Source organism: Oncorhynchus nerka, linkage group LG26 (assembly GCF_034236695.1).
Source record: "Oncorhynchus nerka isolate Pitt River linkage group LG26, Oner_Uvic_2.0, whole genome shotgun sequence".
Taxonomy (NCBI): Eukaryota; Metazoa; Chordata; class Actinopteri; order Salmoniformes; family Salmonidae; genus Oncorhynchus; species Oncorhynchus nerka.
The window spans coordinates 21,407,380-21,422,092 of NC_088421.1; the positions used below are offsets into that span (position 1 = coordinate 21,407,380).

The following is a 14,713-nucleotide window of genomic DNA, read 5'->3' on the forward strand; positions in this document are numbered from 1 at the left end:
TAGGTGGAATAATCAATATCAAAGGCTATAGATGGCATGTTGTGTGCACTGTAGCCTACTGTACATGCGCGTGGTTGAACGCCTGACAAAGAGACAACAAAACATTCCGATTTTAATAACTGGCTATATGCCAATGACTAGAAAGTTACCTGGACAGTGCTTGGAAATGTAATGGCAAAGACAAAGCTATTCTCTTTGGGGTTGATGGGAGGGCTTTCACACAAGATATCCTAGGCCTAGAGCAATGACACTAGGTGGTGATCTCATAGGAAGCCAGCACCATTTTCACTCAGGAAACATCTAGAACAATGCCCAGTTCGCTGACAGGCCAGCAGAAGTGAAACGTCAGAGAGAGGGACACAGTGAGGATGGGAGGGGAACACTCTCTGGTCTCACTCTCCACCAATAGCGGTGTGGGTAAAATCACTGGGGAAGCCAAGCCAGAAAAAAAAACTACAGTATGTGTTGTGATAATTGCGTTGTTTATTCTATAACCTGTTTGTTCATATGCCTTGCAAACGTGATACACTACATGACCAGAAGTATGTGGACAACTGCTCGTCAAACATCTCATTTCAAAATCATGGGCATTAATAAGGATTTGGTCCTCCCTTTGCTGCTATAACAGCCTCCACTCTCCTGGGAAGGCTTTCCACTAGATGTTGGAACATTGCTGCAGGGACTTGCTTCCATTCAGCCACAAGAGCATTTTTTAGGTCGGGCACTGATGTTGGGCGATTAGGCCTGGCTCACAGTCGGTATTCCAATTCATCCCAAAGGTGTTCGGTGCAGGCCAGTCAAGTTCTCCTGGCATCAGCCAAACACAGATTCGTCCATCAGATTGCCATATGGTGAAGTGTGATTCATCACTCCAGAGAACGCGTTTCCACTGATCCAGAGTCCAATTGCGGTGAGCTTCACACCACTCCAGCCAACGCTTGGCATTGCGCAAGGTAATCTTAGGCTTGTGTGCGTCTGCTCAGCCATGGAAACCCATTTCATGAAGCTCCTGACAAACAGTTATTGTGCTGACGTTGCTTCTAGAGGCAGTTTGGAACTGGGTAGTGAGTGTTGCAACCGAGGACAGACGATTTTTACCCACTATGCGTTTCAGCACTCTGTGGTCCTGTTCTGTGAGCTTGTGTGGCCTACCACTTTGTGACTGAGACGTTGTTGCTCCTAGATGTTTCCACTTCACAATAACAACACTTACAGTTGACTGGGGCAGCTCTAGCAGGGCAGAAATTTGACGAACACTTCTTGGAAAGGTGGCATCCTATGACTGTGTCAGGTTGAAAGTCACTGAGTTCTTCAGTAAGGCCATTCTACTGCCAATGTTTGTCTATGGAGATTGCATGGCTGTGTGCTCGATTTTATACACCTGTCAGCAACGGGTGTGGCTGAAATTGCCAAATCCACTCATTTGAAGGGGTGTCCACATACTTTTGTATATATAGTGTATATCATTATTTTATATTAAATACATCAAATGTATATATATATTTATTTTATTTGACCATGCTATTTAATCCAGTGTATGCCCAATTTCTTTGAGGAAAATTGTCCCTTACATATTATTGAATCAGTCTTTCCAAATGTGTGGGTGCATTAAAAAAACTACATGGAGATTTAAAATCCAATCTGAACAATAAATGGGCTCAAACATCTATAAATGTGTAGTTCATTCAAAAGACATTTGAGGATGCATGCTCCACAGCTCATATGGGCTGTGATCACAGAATTACATTCTTTGTGTGGGTCTAATCAAGACCAATATGTAATGTAATGAAATCATGTTGCTGTGACATGTTGAGGAGGTAGGAAAATGACCAAATGGTATTACCTTCAGATTATGTAGCCACAACGTTGCTAGAAGGTAATGTCTAGTCATGACCAATAATTACAAATCCATTACGTTGGGGTTGGTCGTGGTTACGCAACGTGTTTGCAGTTCATGTTGCACATTTCATTTTAGACTGGGGTGACATTTTGTTCTATGGTTATCTATAACTCTGCTGTGTGATTAATTATTGACGCCTTGTCAAAGTTACAGGCGCTCTGCCTTAGAAGTCAGAACCTTCAGTATTTTGGGCCCTTTAGTTGTTTTGTTTTACCTTTATCTAACTAGGCAAGTCAGTTAATAAGAACAAATTCTTATTTTCAATGACGGCCTAGGAACAGTGGGTAAACTGCCTTGTTTAAGGGGCAGAACGACAGATTTGACCTCGTTAGCTCGGGGATTCGATCTTGCAGCCTTTCGGTTACTAGCCCACTTTCTCACAACCTACAGTAGGCCTATGAGAATAACATCGCTTACTTACAACTAAGCTCCTATACCACCTATGTAGCCAGACAAATTCTATAGGACTCACCATACTCATCACCATCACGGTTCATGAGGTTCGGTTTTTCCGGCCTCGCGGATTCTATCCTGTCGACGAATTTTAAGATAAAACTTGAAAAGTAGGCATAGACTGCTAAACGTAGGCTAGGCTCTACCTTTTTCAGATATCAAGAAATACCCTGTAAAATGTATCTTCAATATAACTAGTATTTACAAAACACATCAGGACTTCCGGTGAGAGAATTAAATTAACAGATACAATGTATCAAATTTGAAAGGTCAAGTAAAGTATATCAACTTCATCACCAAGATCAGGGCCGCGTGGCGTGAACATATCATTTTTACCGCAAGGCGGAGCGCGAGCCACAGAAACAGTTCATTTCATTGGTCAACGCCAAAAGGTGGAAAATACACTTTTTTAAATATTGTGTTCGATTAAGGTGATAGTCCTGTTTTGAAAAGCGTCTACAGGCTTCAGTCAAATAATGCATGATGCAGTGCTTCATCTCAGCCGTCATTTTATTGATATGTAAATTAGATAGTAATACACACTGTATCACCTCCACAGAACTGGACCCCTAATTGCAACCACACAAGGATAAAGAGGTATAGGCCTAGCTCTCGAAGATTCAACATATGAATAATTAACTTAAACTATTTCATTATCGTGTTTGTCAATTTCAAGTATCACAACAAATCAGTGCAGGCAACTTTTAATGATTTTATGTACATTCAAAATGTCCATTAGGGAAATACATATAATTACAGCACTGCATTTCTTCCTATAGACATTAAGGTTTGGAAGTTGATTTGATTTCAGTGCTTAATCACAAGTGCAAAAATGCATATCATTCATTGACTGAACATTCATACATGAAAAAATGTAGGATTTAAAAAACAACATACATTTGACCATAACAAACAGGAAAATAAAAGGAAAAGCCATTGTAGTCAAAGAAACAGTACTCGTTAAAACAGGGGGTAGATCACTACAGATCTCATCCAAGCCCTTACTGTGGGCATGCCCAAAATACAACATTTACATAGGAGTAGGAATTCAGTACCAGATAACTTCAATTGAATTTTATTTTATACAATAACTAAAATACAGTACATGCCCCAGTCAGTACCACATCCAGCTGCAGATTACACCACCACCACTTTCACCTATTGACTTTGTAATAAGTCTCCAACCATACCCAAAACACCCACAATGGCCCTCAGACACTAAGTGTAGACTTTATTGAACGATGGGTTGAAAAATACAATCCTTGTGGCTTTGATGCGACTTCCCACAAAGGGCGTTCATTTCTTGTTCTTCTGGCAGTAGTTTGAGTAATTGCCACAGGCCTTCTGCATGTCTGTAAGGAAGGCAGGCACTCCGCTCTGTTGAAACACGGGGAATAGCTGCCTTTGTCAATGAACTTCATGGATAGACTAGCAGAGTAGACACACCCAAATGGGGCAACCATTGGCATCCTAACACAAAACATCTGCTTGAGATTAACAGCGTGAATAAAGCCTTCCAATTGAGATAACAGGGCATGCTTTGGGGCATTCATAACTGGCAAGTAGATATAAATGTGAGTAAACAAACCATTTTCTTAATTCTATAGTACTCCTTTATTATTACTCTACTATGAATATGTCAGCCATCCCACCAACAGAAAAGATCAACTGCTACACTTTTAGAAAAACAGGTTCCAAAGGGGTTCTTCAGCTGTCCCCATAGAAGAACCATTCTGGTTCCAGATAGGACACATTTTGGTTCCATGTAGAACCCTCTGTGTACAGGGTTCTACCTGGAACCAAAAGGGTTCTACCGGGAATCAAAAAGGGTTCTTCAAAGGGTTCTGCTATGGAAACAGACAAAGAACCCTATTAGGTTTTTAGATAGCACTCAGGTCTGAACTCACCTTGGCTGCCCAGTTCACAAGCCAGGTTGGAATATTACCACCAGGGTTATTAAAGTAATTCATGAAGACTGAAAGAAAATAATGCAAATGTAAATGTCTGTCAATAAAAAGCAAGTGACTTCACAGACAGATTCACAACAGATTCAAGTTCAAAACTGAACAGTTTCCCCTATAGACATTTAAATTGGTACTACAGGGATGAGTTCTGATTGGATCTGGTGTACTCTAGAGTGAGCAGTACCTTTAGTGCCACCATCACTCCATGGCCACAGTCTGCTTGTAGTCATTCACTCGCTGCACCCCACTCTTCTCTGGTAACGGGGACTGTGGGGAGCTCTTAGCCAGGACCACCCAGATCTTCCTGCTGTCCACGTCAACGTCCCTCCGCTCCCTGACGTACACGTACTGAGGTTTACACCGTTAAAGAAGCCTGGTAGAGATAATATGGTCTAATGTGGTCCACACCCTGTGACTGGATCAGTTACTCCTTGAGAAAATATACTGTCCCGTGTTGTCACCTAAAGAACAATACATTTCTCACGTTACTCTTAATACTATAAACCATACTTGTTTTCACTTCACCATGTCGGACCCATTGTAAATGTGAAAAGGAGGAGAGAGATGAAAGCAAGATTGAGACATTGTGGGTGGGTGAATACATAGAACAGGATTATGTGATATTCTATATGGAGTATGTATTTAGTTTTTTTTTTAAGTTTAAAAAAATCACAGGCCTATTTTTCTTTTACTGAGAAACATGATGACCTGATATCTACATGTATTATTTATTTGGACATTTTACTTCATTAAGGATACGTCTCTGTTTGACAGAGGAAAAGGGTATTTTACCTCCCAGTAGATTGCTGAACGACCATCATAGTCCTTCTCATGCAGCTCTGCAAAAAACAAAAAGGGCACACACAAAATAAAGCAGTGCTTACATCATGAAACATCTGTCATCTATTATACTATAGGTATTATACTATGTCGTCATAATATTCATTACATGATTCAATCATACATCTTCTAGAACACTGGCTGCACTTAGGGGGGAAAAGGGGTATAGGTATTATACTATAATGTCATACTATTCATTACATGATTAAATCATACATCTTCTAGAACACTGGCTGCACTTAGGGGGAAAAAAGGGGTATAGGTATTATAAAGGGGTATAGGTATTATATAGAACCAAAAGGGGTTCTTTGAATAACCCCCTTTGATACTAGGTAGAACCCTTTTGGGTTCCATGTAGAACCCCTTCCATAGAGGGTTCTACATGGAACCCCAAAAAGTTCTACCTGGGACAAAAAAGGGTTCTCATATGGGGACAACCGCAGAACCCTTTTGGAACCCTTTTTTCTAAGTGTACAGCGCACATCAAGATACAATCACATGTGCAAGCAAAGACACCAACAACACTTTCAGAATACAGCATCTATCCAATCTATTGAAATGGCAATTTTAGTCAACAACAAAAAGCTTGACGGCAGTCAGGAGCTGAAGCCAAGGATGTGTTTCCAATAAAAAGCCCACTCCACTCTCTCACGCAACAAGTCTCTGGGAGAGGAAAATGTGTTACTTCAGTTAGTTATCATTTCCAGGATATCCATAACCCTGTTGTCTCTTCTTGAAAAAGGACAACAGTACAGTATTTGGAAATCCCAAAACAAGTTATGGCCAATGACTTACGATTTAAACGTGTTAACCCTCGCAAGGCTGCAGGCCCAGACGGCATCCCCAGCCGCGCCCTCAGAGCATGCGCAGACCAGCTGGCCGGTGTGTTTACGGACATATTCAATCAATCCCTATACCAGTCTGCTGTTCCCACATGCTTCAAGAGGGCCACCATTGTTCCTGTTCCCAAGAAAGCTAAGGTAACTGATCTAAACGACTACCGCCCCGTAGCACTCACTTCCGTCATCATGAGGTGCTTTGAGAGACTAGTCAAGGACCATATCACCTCCACCCTACCTGACACCCTAGACCCACTCCAATTTGCTTACCGCCCAAATAGGTCCACAGACGATGCAATCTCAACCACACTGCCCTAACCCATCTGGACAAGAAGAATACCTATGTGAGAATGCTGTTCATCGACTACAGCTCGGCATTCAACACCATAGTACCCTCCAAGCTCGTCATCAAGCTCGAGACCCTTGGTCTCGACCCCGCCCTGTGCAACTGGGTACTGGACTTCCTGACGGGCCGCCCCCAGGTGGTGAGGGTAGGCAACAACATCTCCACCCCGCTGATCCTCAACACTGGGGCCCCACAAGGGTGCGTTCTGAGCCTTCTCCTGTACTCCCTGTTCACCCACGACTGCGAGGCCACGCACGCCTCCAACTCAATCATCAAGTTTGCGGACGACACAACAGTGGTAGGCTTGATTACCAACAACGACGAGACGGCCTACAGGAAGGAGGTGAGGGCCCTCGGAGTGTGGTGTCAGGAAAATAACCTCACACTCAACGTCAACAAAACTAAGGAGATGATTGTGGACTTCAGGAAACAGCAGAGGGAACACCCCCCTATCCACAGCGATGGAACAGTAGTGGAGAGGGTAGTAAGTTAAGTTCCTCGGCATCCACATCACAGACGAACTGAATTGGTCCACTCACACAGACAGCATCGTGAAGAAGGCGCAGCAGCACCTCTTCAACCTCAGGAGGCTGATGAAATTCGGCTTGTCACCAAAAGCACTCACAAACTTCTACAGATGCACAATCGAGAGCATCCTGGCGGGCTGTATCACCGCCTGGTACGGCAACTGCTCCGCCCACAACCGTAAGGCTCTCCAGAGGGTAGTGAGGTCTGCACAACGCATAACCGGGGGCAAACTACCTGCCCTCCAGGACACCTACACCACCCGATGTTACAGGAAGGCCATAAAGATCATCAAGGACAACAACCACCCGAGCCACTGCCTGTTCACCCTGCTATCATCCAGAAGGCGAGGTCAGTACAGGTGCATCAAAGCTGGGACCGAGAGACTGAAAAACAGCTTCTATCTCAAGGCCATCAGACTGTTAAACAGCCACCACTAACATTGAGTGGCTGCTGCCAACACACTGACTCAACTCCAGCCACTTTAATAATGGGAATTGATGGGAAATGTAAAATATATCACTAGCCACTTTAAACAATGCTACCTAATATAATGTTTACATACCATACATTATTAATCTCATATGTATACGTATATACTGTACTCTATATCATCTACTGCATCCTTATGTAATACATGTATCACTAGCCACTTTAACTATGCCACTTTGTTTACATACTCATCTCATATGTATAGACTGTACTCGATACCATCTACTGTATCTTGCCTATGCTGCTCTGTACAATCACTCATTCATATATCTTTATGTACATATTCTTTATCCCCTTACACTGTGTATAAGACAGTAGTTTTGGAATTGTTAGTAGATTACTTGTTGGTTATTACTGCATTGTCGGAACTAGAAGCACAAGCATTTCGCTACACTCGCATTAACATCTGCTAACCATGTGTATGTGACAAATAACATTTGATTTGAAGATGGAACCTGTTGGTAATTTCTTAGTGGGTCGACAAAACAAAAAACTACATTTTCAAGATACAAGCCCTTGAAAGAACATCTTCAAGTTCCCTTGTTTGTTCACACAGTCTAGGCTTATTTAAACATTTGAATAAGCACATTAATATCAAATCAAATCAAATCAAATTTATTTATATAGCCCTTCGTACATCAGCTGATATCTCAAAGTGCTGTACAGAAACCCAGCCTAAAACCCCAAACAGCAAACAATGCAGGTGTAAAAGCACGGTGGCTAGGAAAAACTCCCTAGAAAGGCCAAAACCTAGGAAGAAACCTAGAGAGGAACCAGGCTATGTGGGGTGGCCAGTCCTCTTCTGGCTGTGCCGGGTAGAGATTATAACAGAACATGACCAAGATGTTAAAATGTTCATAAATGACCAGCATGGTCGAATAATAATAAGGCAGAACAGTTGAAACTGGAGCAGCAGCACAGTCAGGTGGACTGGGGACAGCAAGGAGTCATCATGTCAGGTAGTCCTGGGGCACGGTCCTAGGGCTCAGGTCCTCCGAGAGAGAGAGAAAGAAAGAGAGAATTAGAGAGAGCATATGTGGGGTGGCCAGTCTTCTTCTGGCTGTGCCGGGTGGAGATTATAACAGAACGTGGCCAAGATGTTCAAATGTTCATAAATGACCAGCATGGTTGAATAATAGTAAGGCAGAACAGTTGAAACTGGAGCAGCAGCATGGCCAGGTGGACTGGGGACAGCAAGGAGTCATCATGTCAGGTAGTCCTGGGACATGGTCCTAGGGCCCAGGCCAGTTGAAACTGGAGCAGCAGCATGGCCAGGTGGACTGGGGACAGCAAGGAGTCATCATGTCAGGTAGTCCTGGGGCATGGTCCTAGGGCTCAGGTCCTCCGAGAGAGAGAAAGAAAGAGAGAAGGAGAGAATTAGAGAACGCACACTTAGATTCACACAGGACACCGAATAGGACAGGAGAAGTACTCCAGATATAACAAACTGACCCTAGCCCCCCGACACATAAACTAATGCAGCATAAATACTGGAGGCTGAGACAGGAGGGGTCAGGAGACACTGTGGCCCCATCCGAGGACACCCCCGGATAGGGCCAAACAGGAAGGATATAACCCCACCCACTTTGCCAAAGCACAGCCCCCACACCACTAGAGGGATATCTAGTACACAAATACACAAAGGACACAACAACATTAGCTCATGGCTATACCAGAGTGCTAAGTACCCAACTACAACATCAATAGCTACAGTCTATGGCTAAATTCAGGTGGACAGACATGTTACCTGTTGGATACTTTGGGGAGGCAAGAGAGAACAAAAGATGAGAAAAGTTATTAACTGCCAAACGGGCCCTGTGCTCTTGTTGTGATCCTCATGAAAACCAAGAATCCCTTTTATCTCAGTTATGATTGGTTTGATTGGGATAGAAAACAGGAGTGAATGGAAAAGGACAACGGAAAGGTGATGGTTTCAACTATTTTGTGGAGCTCATATTTGAGATAATTAAGTAAGAGTTAAAGGGGCTATACATATGAACAATAACACATGCATAAGTAAGCACCATATAAAACAAGCATTAATATGCAATACCATGTCATCAATACTCAACCAAACTGACAGAATTGAGTTGCTTATGAATGTGTTATAAGTCTTATAAATGGCCCTTATTAGGGGTTGAGTGTGACAAGAGGTTTGAATGGAAGAAAGTCGATCTAGGGGGAGTTTGCGTAACTCTTTACCTTTGACATATCCATCCCATTGTTTCCGATAGGGCAAGTCCATGTAGACATCAGCACACAGTTCTGGAGTGCAGGTGGCAAGCACTCCAAAGACTTTGTACTCATAAAGTCCAGTTTCCTGTGAACAGCATATGAAAGAAGTTCTCTCTTTCAAATATATACCACACCTACAATGTAACTAATCCCATACCACAGGGCTCTGATTATTGCCAGTTGGAGAAACATGCAACCCTCAAAAATGTGCTGGATTTGCACAGGATATTATTTCTCCAGAAACTTGAGCTGGGGATAGAGTTAGGCAGGGGGTTTAATAAAAAACAAAAATGCATTCTGTGAAAAGGTACTGTCTGAGCATGCGTAAAGTTCTAGACTACAATTTGGCACACCATACCCAACAGACACAGCACAAAATGCAATATTTGGCATATTTCTGAGGGTGCCATTCATCCCACTATCTCTAGCCTACAACACCATCATTAAGTTTGCTGACGACACAAGAATGGTAGGCCTGATCACCGACAACGATGAGACAGCCTATAGGGAGGAGGTCAGAGACCTGGCAGTGTGATGACAGGACAACAACCTCTCCCTCAACATGATCAAGACAAAGGAGATGATTGTGGACTACAGGAAAAGGAGGGCCGAGCACGCCCCCATTCTTATCGACGGGGCTGTATTAGAGCAAGTTGAGAGCTTCATGTTCCTTGGTGTCCACATCACCAACAAACTGTCATGGTCAAAACACACCAAGACAGTCGTGAAGAGGGCATGACAACACCTACTCCCCCTCAGAAGACTGAAAAGATTTGGCATGGGTCCTCAGATCCTCAAAAAGTCCTACAGCTGCACCATTGAGAGCATGGTTGCATCACCGCCTGGCAACTGCTCAACCTCCGAGTGCAAGGCACTACAGAGGGTAGTGCGTACGGCCCAGTGCATCACTGAGGCCAAGCTTCCTGACATCCAGGACCTCTATACTAGGCTTTGTCAGAGGAAGGCCCTGAAAAATTGTCAAAGTCTCCAGTCACCCAAGTCATAGACTGTTCTCTCTGCTACCAGGCGGTATCAGAGGAAGGCCAGGCGGTATCAGAGGAAGGCCAGGCGGTATCAGAGGAAGGCCCTCAAAATTGCCAAAGACTCCAGCCACCCTATTAATAGACTGTCAAAAAGTTAGGTCCAAAGGGCTTCTTAACAGCTTCTATCCCCAAGCCATAAGACTCCTGAACAGCTAACCAAATGGCTACCCAGACTATTTGCACTGACCCCCTCATCCCCCCACATTTTTACGCTGCTGCTACTCTCTGTTTATTATCTATGTACAGTCACTTTACCTCTACCTACATGTACATATTACCTCAATTACCTCGACTAACCTGTGCCCCTGCACATTGACTTTGTACCGGTTCCCCCTGTGTACAGCCTCGTTACTGTGATTGTTGCTCATTAATTATTTGTTATTTTCTTAATTAGTATTTCTTTATTGTTTACTTCAGTTTATTTAGTAAATACTTTCTTAACACTGCATTGTTGGTTAAGGGCTTGTAGGTAAGCATTTCACCCTAAGGTCTACATACACCTGTTGTATTCGGCACGTGACAAATACCATTTGATGATTTGATTTGTATTTTTCTTTTAAACCTAGCATAAAAATGAATCCTTGTAACTGTGTGGGCAAATATAGTCAAAATGTTTGCCTTGGGGTAAGTTGAGAAAATTAAAGTGTTTATTTCCAGGCATAATGCAAGGCATTATCGCTGGGATATGGTAAAGTGTTTTTTAGGTGTTAAGCCTTACATTTACATTTACATTTAAGTCATTTAGCAGACGCTCTTATCCAGAGCGACTTACACCTTATGACATCCAGTGGAACAGTAGTGCATCTAAATCTTTTAAGGGGGGGGGGGGGGGTGAGAGGGATTACTTTATCCTATCCTAGGTATTCCTTAAAGAGGTGGGGTTTCAGGTGTCTCCGGAAAGTGGTGATTGACTCCGCTGTCCTGGCGTCGTGAGGGAGTTTGTTCCACCATTGGGGGCCAGAGCAGCGAACAGTTTTGACTGGGCTGAGCGGGAACTGTACTTCCTCAGTGGTAGGGAGGCGAGCAGGCCAGAGGTGGATGAACGCAGTGCCCTTGTTTGGGTGTAGGGCCTGATCAGAGCCTGGAGGTACTGAGGTGCCGTTCCCCTCACAGCTCCGTAGGCAAGCACCATGGTCTTGTAGCGGATGCGAGCTTCAACTGGAAGCCAGTGGAGAGAGCGGAGGAGCGGGGTGACGTGAGAGAACTTGGGAAGGTTGAACACCAGACGGGCTGCGGCGTTCTGGATGAGTTGTAGGGGTTTAATGGCACAGGCAGGGAGCCCAGCCAACAGCGAGTTGCAGTAATCCAGACGGGAGATGACAAGTGCCTGGATTAGGACCTGCGCCGCTTCCTGTGTGAGGCAGGGTCGTACTCTGCGGATGTTGTAGAGCATGAACCTACAGGAACGGGCCACCGCCTTGATGTTAGTTGAGAACGACAGGGTGTTGTCCAGGATCACGCCAAGGTTCTTAGCGCTCTGGGAGGAGGACACAATGGAGTTGTCAACCGTGATGGCGAGATCATGGAACGGGCAGTCCTTCCCGGGAGGAAGAGCAGCTCCGTCTTGCCGAGGTTCAGCTTGAGGTGGTGATCCGTCATCCACACGGATATGTCTGCCAGACATGCAGAGATGCGATTCGCCACCTGGTCATCAGAAGGGGGAAAGGAGAAGATTAATTGTGTGTCGTCTGCATAGCAATGATAGGAGAGACCATGTGAGGTTATGACAGAGCCAAGTGACTTGGTGTATAGCGAGAATAGGAGAGGGCCTAGAACAGAGCCCTGGGGGACACCAGTGGTAAGAGCACGTGGTGTGGAGACGGATTCTCGCCACGCCACCTGGTAGGAGCGACCTGTCAGGTAGGACGCAATCCAAGCGTGGGCCGCGCCGGAGATGCCCAACTCGGAGAGGGTGGAGAGGAGGATCTGATGGTTCACAGTATCGAAGGCAGCCGATAGGTCTAGAAGGATGAGAGCAGAGGAGAGAGAGTTAGCTTTAGCAGTGTGGAGCGCCTCCGTGATACAGAGAAGAGCAGTCTCAGTTGAATGACTAGTCTTGAAACCTGACTGATTTGGATCAAGAAGGTCATTCTGAGAGAGATAGCGGGCGAGCTGGCCAAGGACGGCACGTTCAAGAGTTTTGGAGAGAAAAGAAAGAAGGGATACTGGTCTGTAGTTGTTGACATCGGAGGGATCGAGTGTAGGTTTTTTCAGAAGGGGTGCAACTCTCGCTCTCTTGAAGACGGAAGGGACGTAGCCAGCGGTCAGGGATGAGTTGATGAGCCTTGTTAAAATATGCTTAAATTACTGAAATACAAAAAAGCGATCATAATTGTGTTGAATTGCGGAGGTAAGTTGTGCCAAAAGGCCACTTTTTTTGGACAAGCTACAGTATGCTTTCAAAACTAATGTTTACATTAATTCTGAATGGCTCAACTTACCCCTCTCTCCCCTAGCCTACTCAATCATCAATATGACGTTTAAAACACTTTAGTTGATGATAACGACTTCCGCATTTTGCCAGTGGCCTGTTGCTCGAGTCTAACGCAGGCTACTCACAAAATCTTCTATGCTATTTCATGTAAATGTCCATTTCGACGTGAAAATAATACAACGTATGAAACGTGAAAATAGTCTACGTGCGAGCACATCCAACAGATCGATGCCAGTGCGTCATTCAATCACGTCAATCGGCATAATCACAATGAATAAACTATTGCTTCGCCAGCTAACGACGCTAACCGCCGATAAGCTAACACAGCAGTTTTCACTTTCTATTCCTGTCTCAAAACATTAACTTAAATGTACCTTGTCATACAGCCGGTAGATTTTGACACCCATAGTCTCTGTGAAAAACTCCCACCCCCCCTCCAACTGAGGTTTATCTCATTCCTTCCATGCCTCCAGAAATTCCTCATCTGTAAAGTGCAGCGACATGTTTTCAAACTGTGCTCTGACATTTGATCATGTGATCTATGACTCCGTGGTGCGCTTCAGACGCCGTGCGTGCGCTGAAGTGCGTCAGTCGTTCCAGTGATATACTTAGAATCACTATCTATTTATTTTTGTGATTGAAATTGTATTTTGTATTTAAACTGTGTGTGTGTGTGTGGTTAATAACTATCTGCACTGTAATGTTTTTGGAATGCTCCTTTGTCTATCCCACCTCCAAATTGAAGTGCCATCCAAGGAAAAATTTAATTTGGAAGCACTGACCATCTCCAATTACAATAGAGAGGAAACATAATCTGTAATGCTTTGTGTCCTGCTGGTGCCCTGTCTCAGTTGCTTGTTGATGATTATTCTGCGGTTAACCACTCCCATTCCATTCAGAAATCCCAAAACTGTAGTCTATTTCAAATATAGGATAAGCTACATCTGGTGGTTTTAATAAAATATATCAATGCCTTTAGGAACTTCCAGAGGTAGAACCGTGGATCTGTGGTTTAGCATCCTTTGCACTCTTCAGGCGATTTCAGCATTTACATATGCCACTGATTGAAGGTAGGCCCAAATGATAATCACTCTAAAATATGTCACTCCATAAGTGCCTCTGAGGGATAGTTTAGAGATATGTCAAATTACTAAAACCAGTTTTCCAGCCGGACAGTATATGGTCCAGCTAAGGGTTGTGTGGAAGAGCCATGATTTCCCATTGCCACTGTCTCTTTTTGGGAAGGGATTTACTGCAGGAAGGAAAGGACAAGACAACACCCCGTATCACATTACTATGTATCAGATCTGTCTTGGGGAGCACTTGTGTTACAGGCAGTAGGCATATCCCATCCACAGGCCCTGGTGGCTGCCATTGGATCACAGGCATAGCATGGGTGTGTGACAGCATGCATTTCTAGACACATAGGTCCTATGAACCATGGTCCCAGTTTAATAGACCATATGTCAATCATCTTAGAGAGTCCCTGGTTTTAATTCAAAATAACCAAACATGAAGATATGTGCATGGATACTATTGTAGGCTCAAGTGTGTGTGTTTGTATGTTGTATGTGTTTGTATGTTTGTGTGTGTGTATATTTGTTTGTAATGATGTGATAATATTGTAATATGTCAACTGCTA

General features: G+C 43.9%; 1 protein-coding gene across 1 annotated transcript; it reads right to left on the minus strand.

Moving 5' to 3' along the window:
• Nucleotides 1-3,041: 3,041 nt before the first annotated feature.
• On the minus strand, nt 3,042-13,608 carry LOC115110705 (phosphatidylcholine transfer protein-like). Its single transcript, XM_029636562.2, is given in 7 exon segments — nt 3,042-3,730; nt 4,261-4,328; nt 4,502-4,518; nt 4,520-4,665; nt 5,077-5,156; nt 9,562-9,679; nt 13,446-13,608. Coding segments are annotated over 7 exon segments (543 nt in total). The 5' UTR covers nt 13,479-13,608; the 3' UTR covers nt 3,042-3,649.
• Between the last annotated feature and the right edge of the window lie 1,105 nt (nt 13,609-14,713).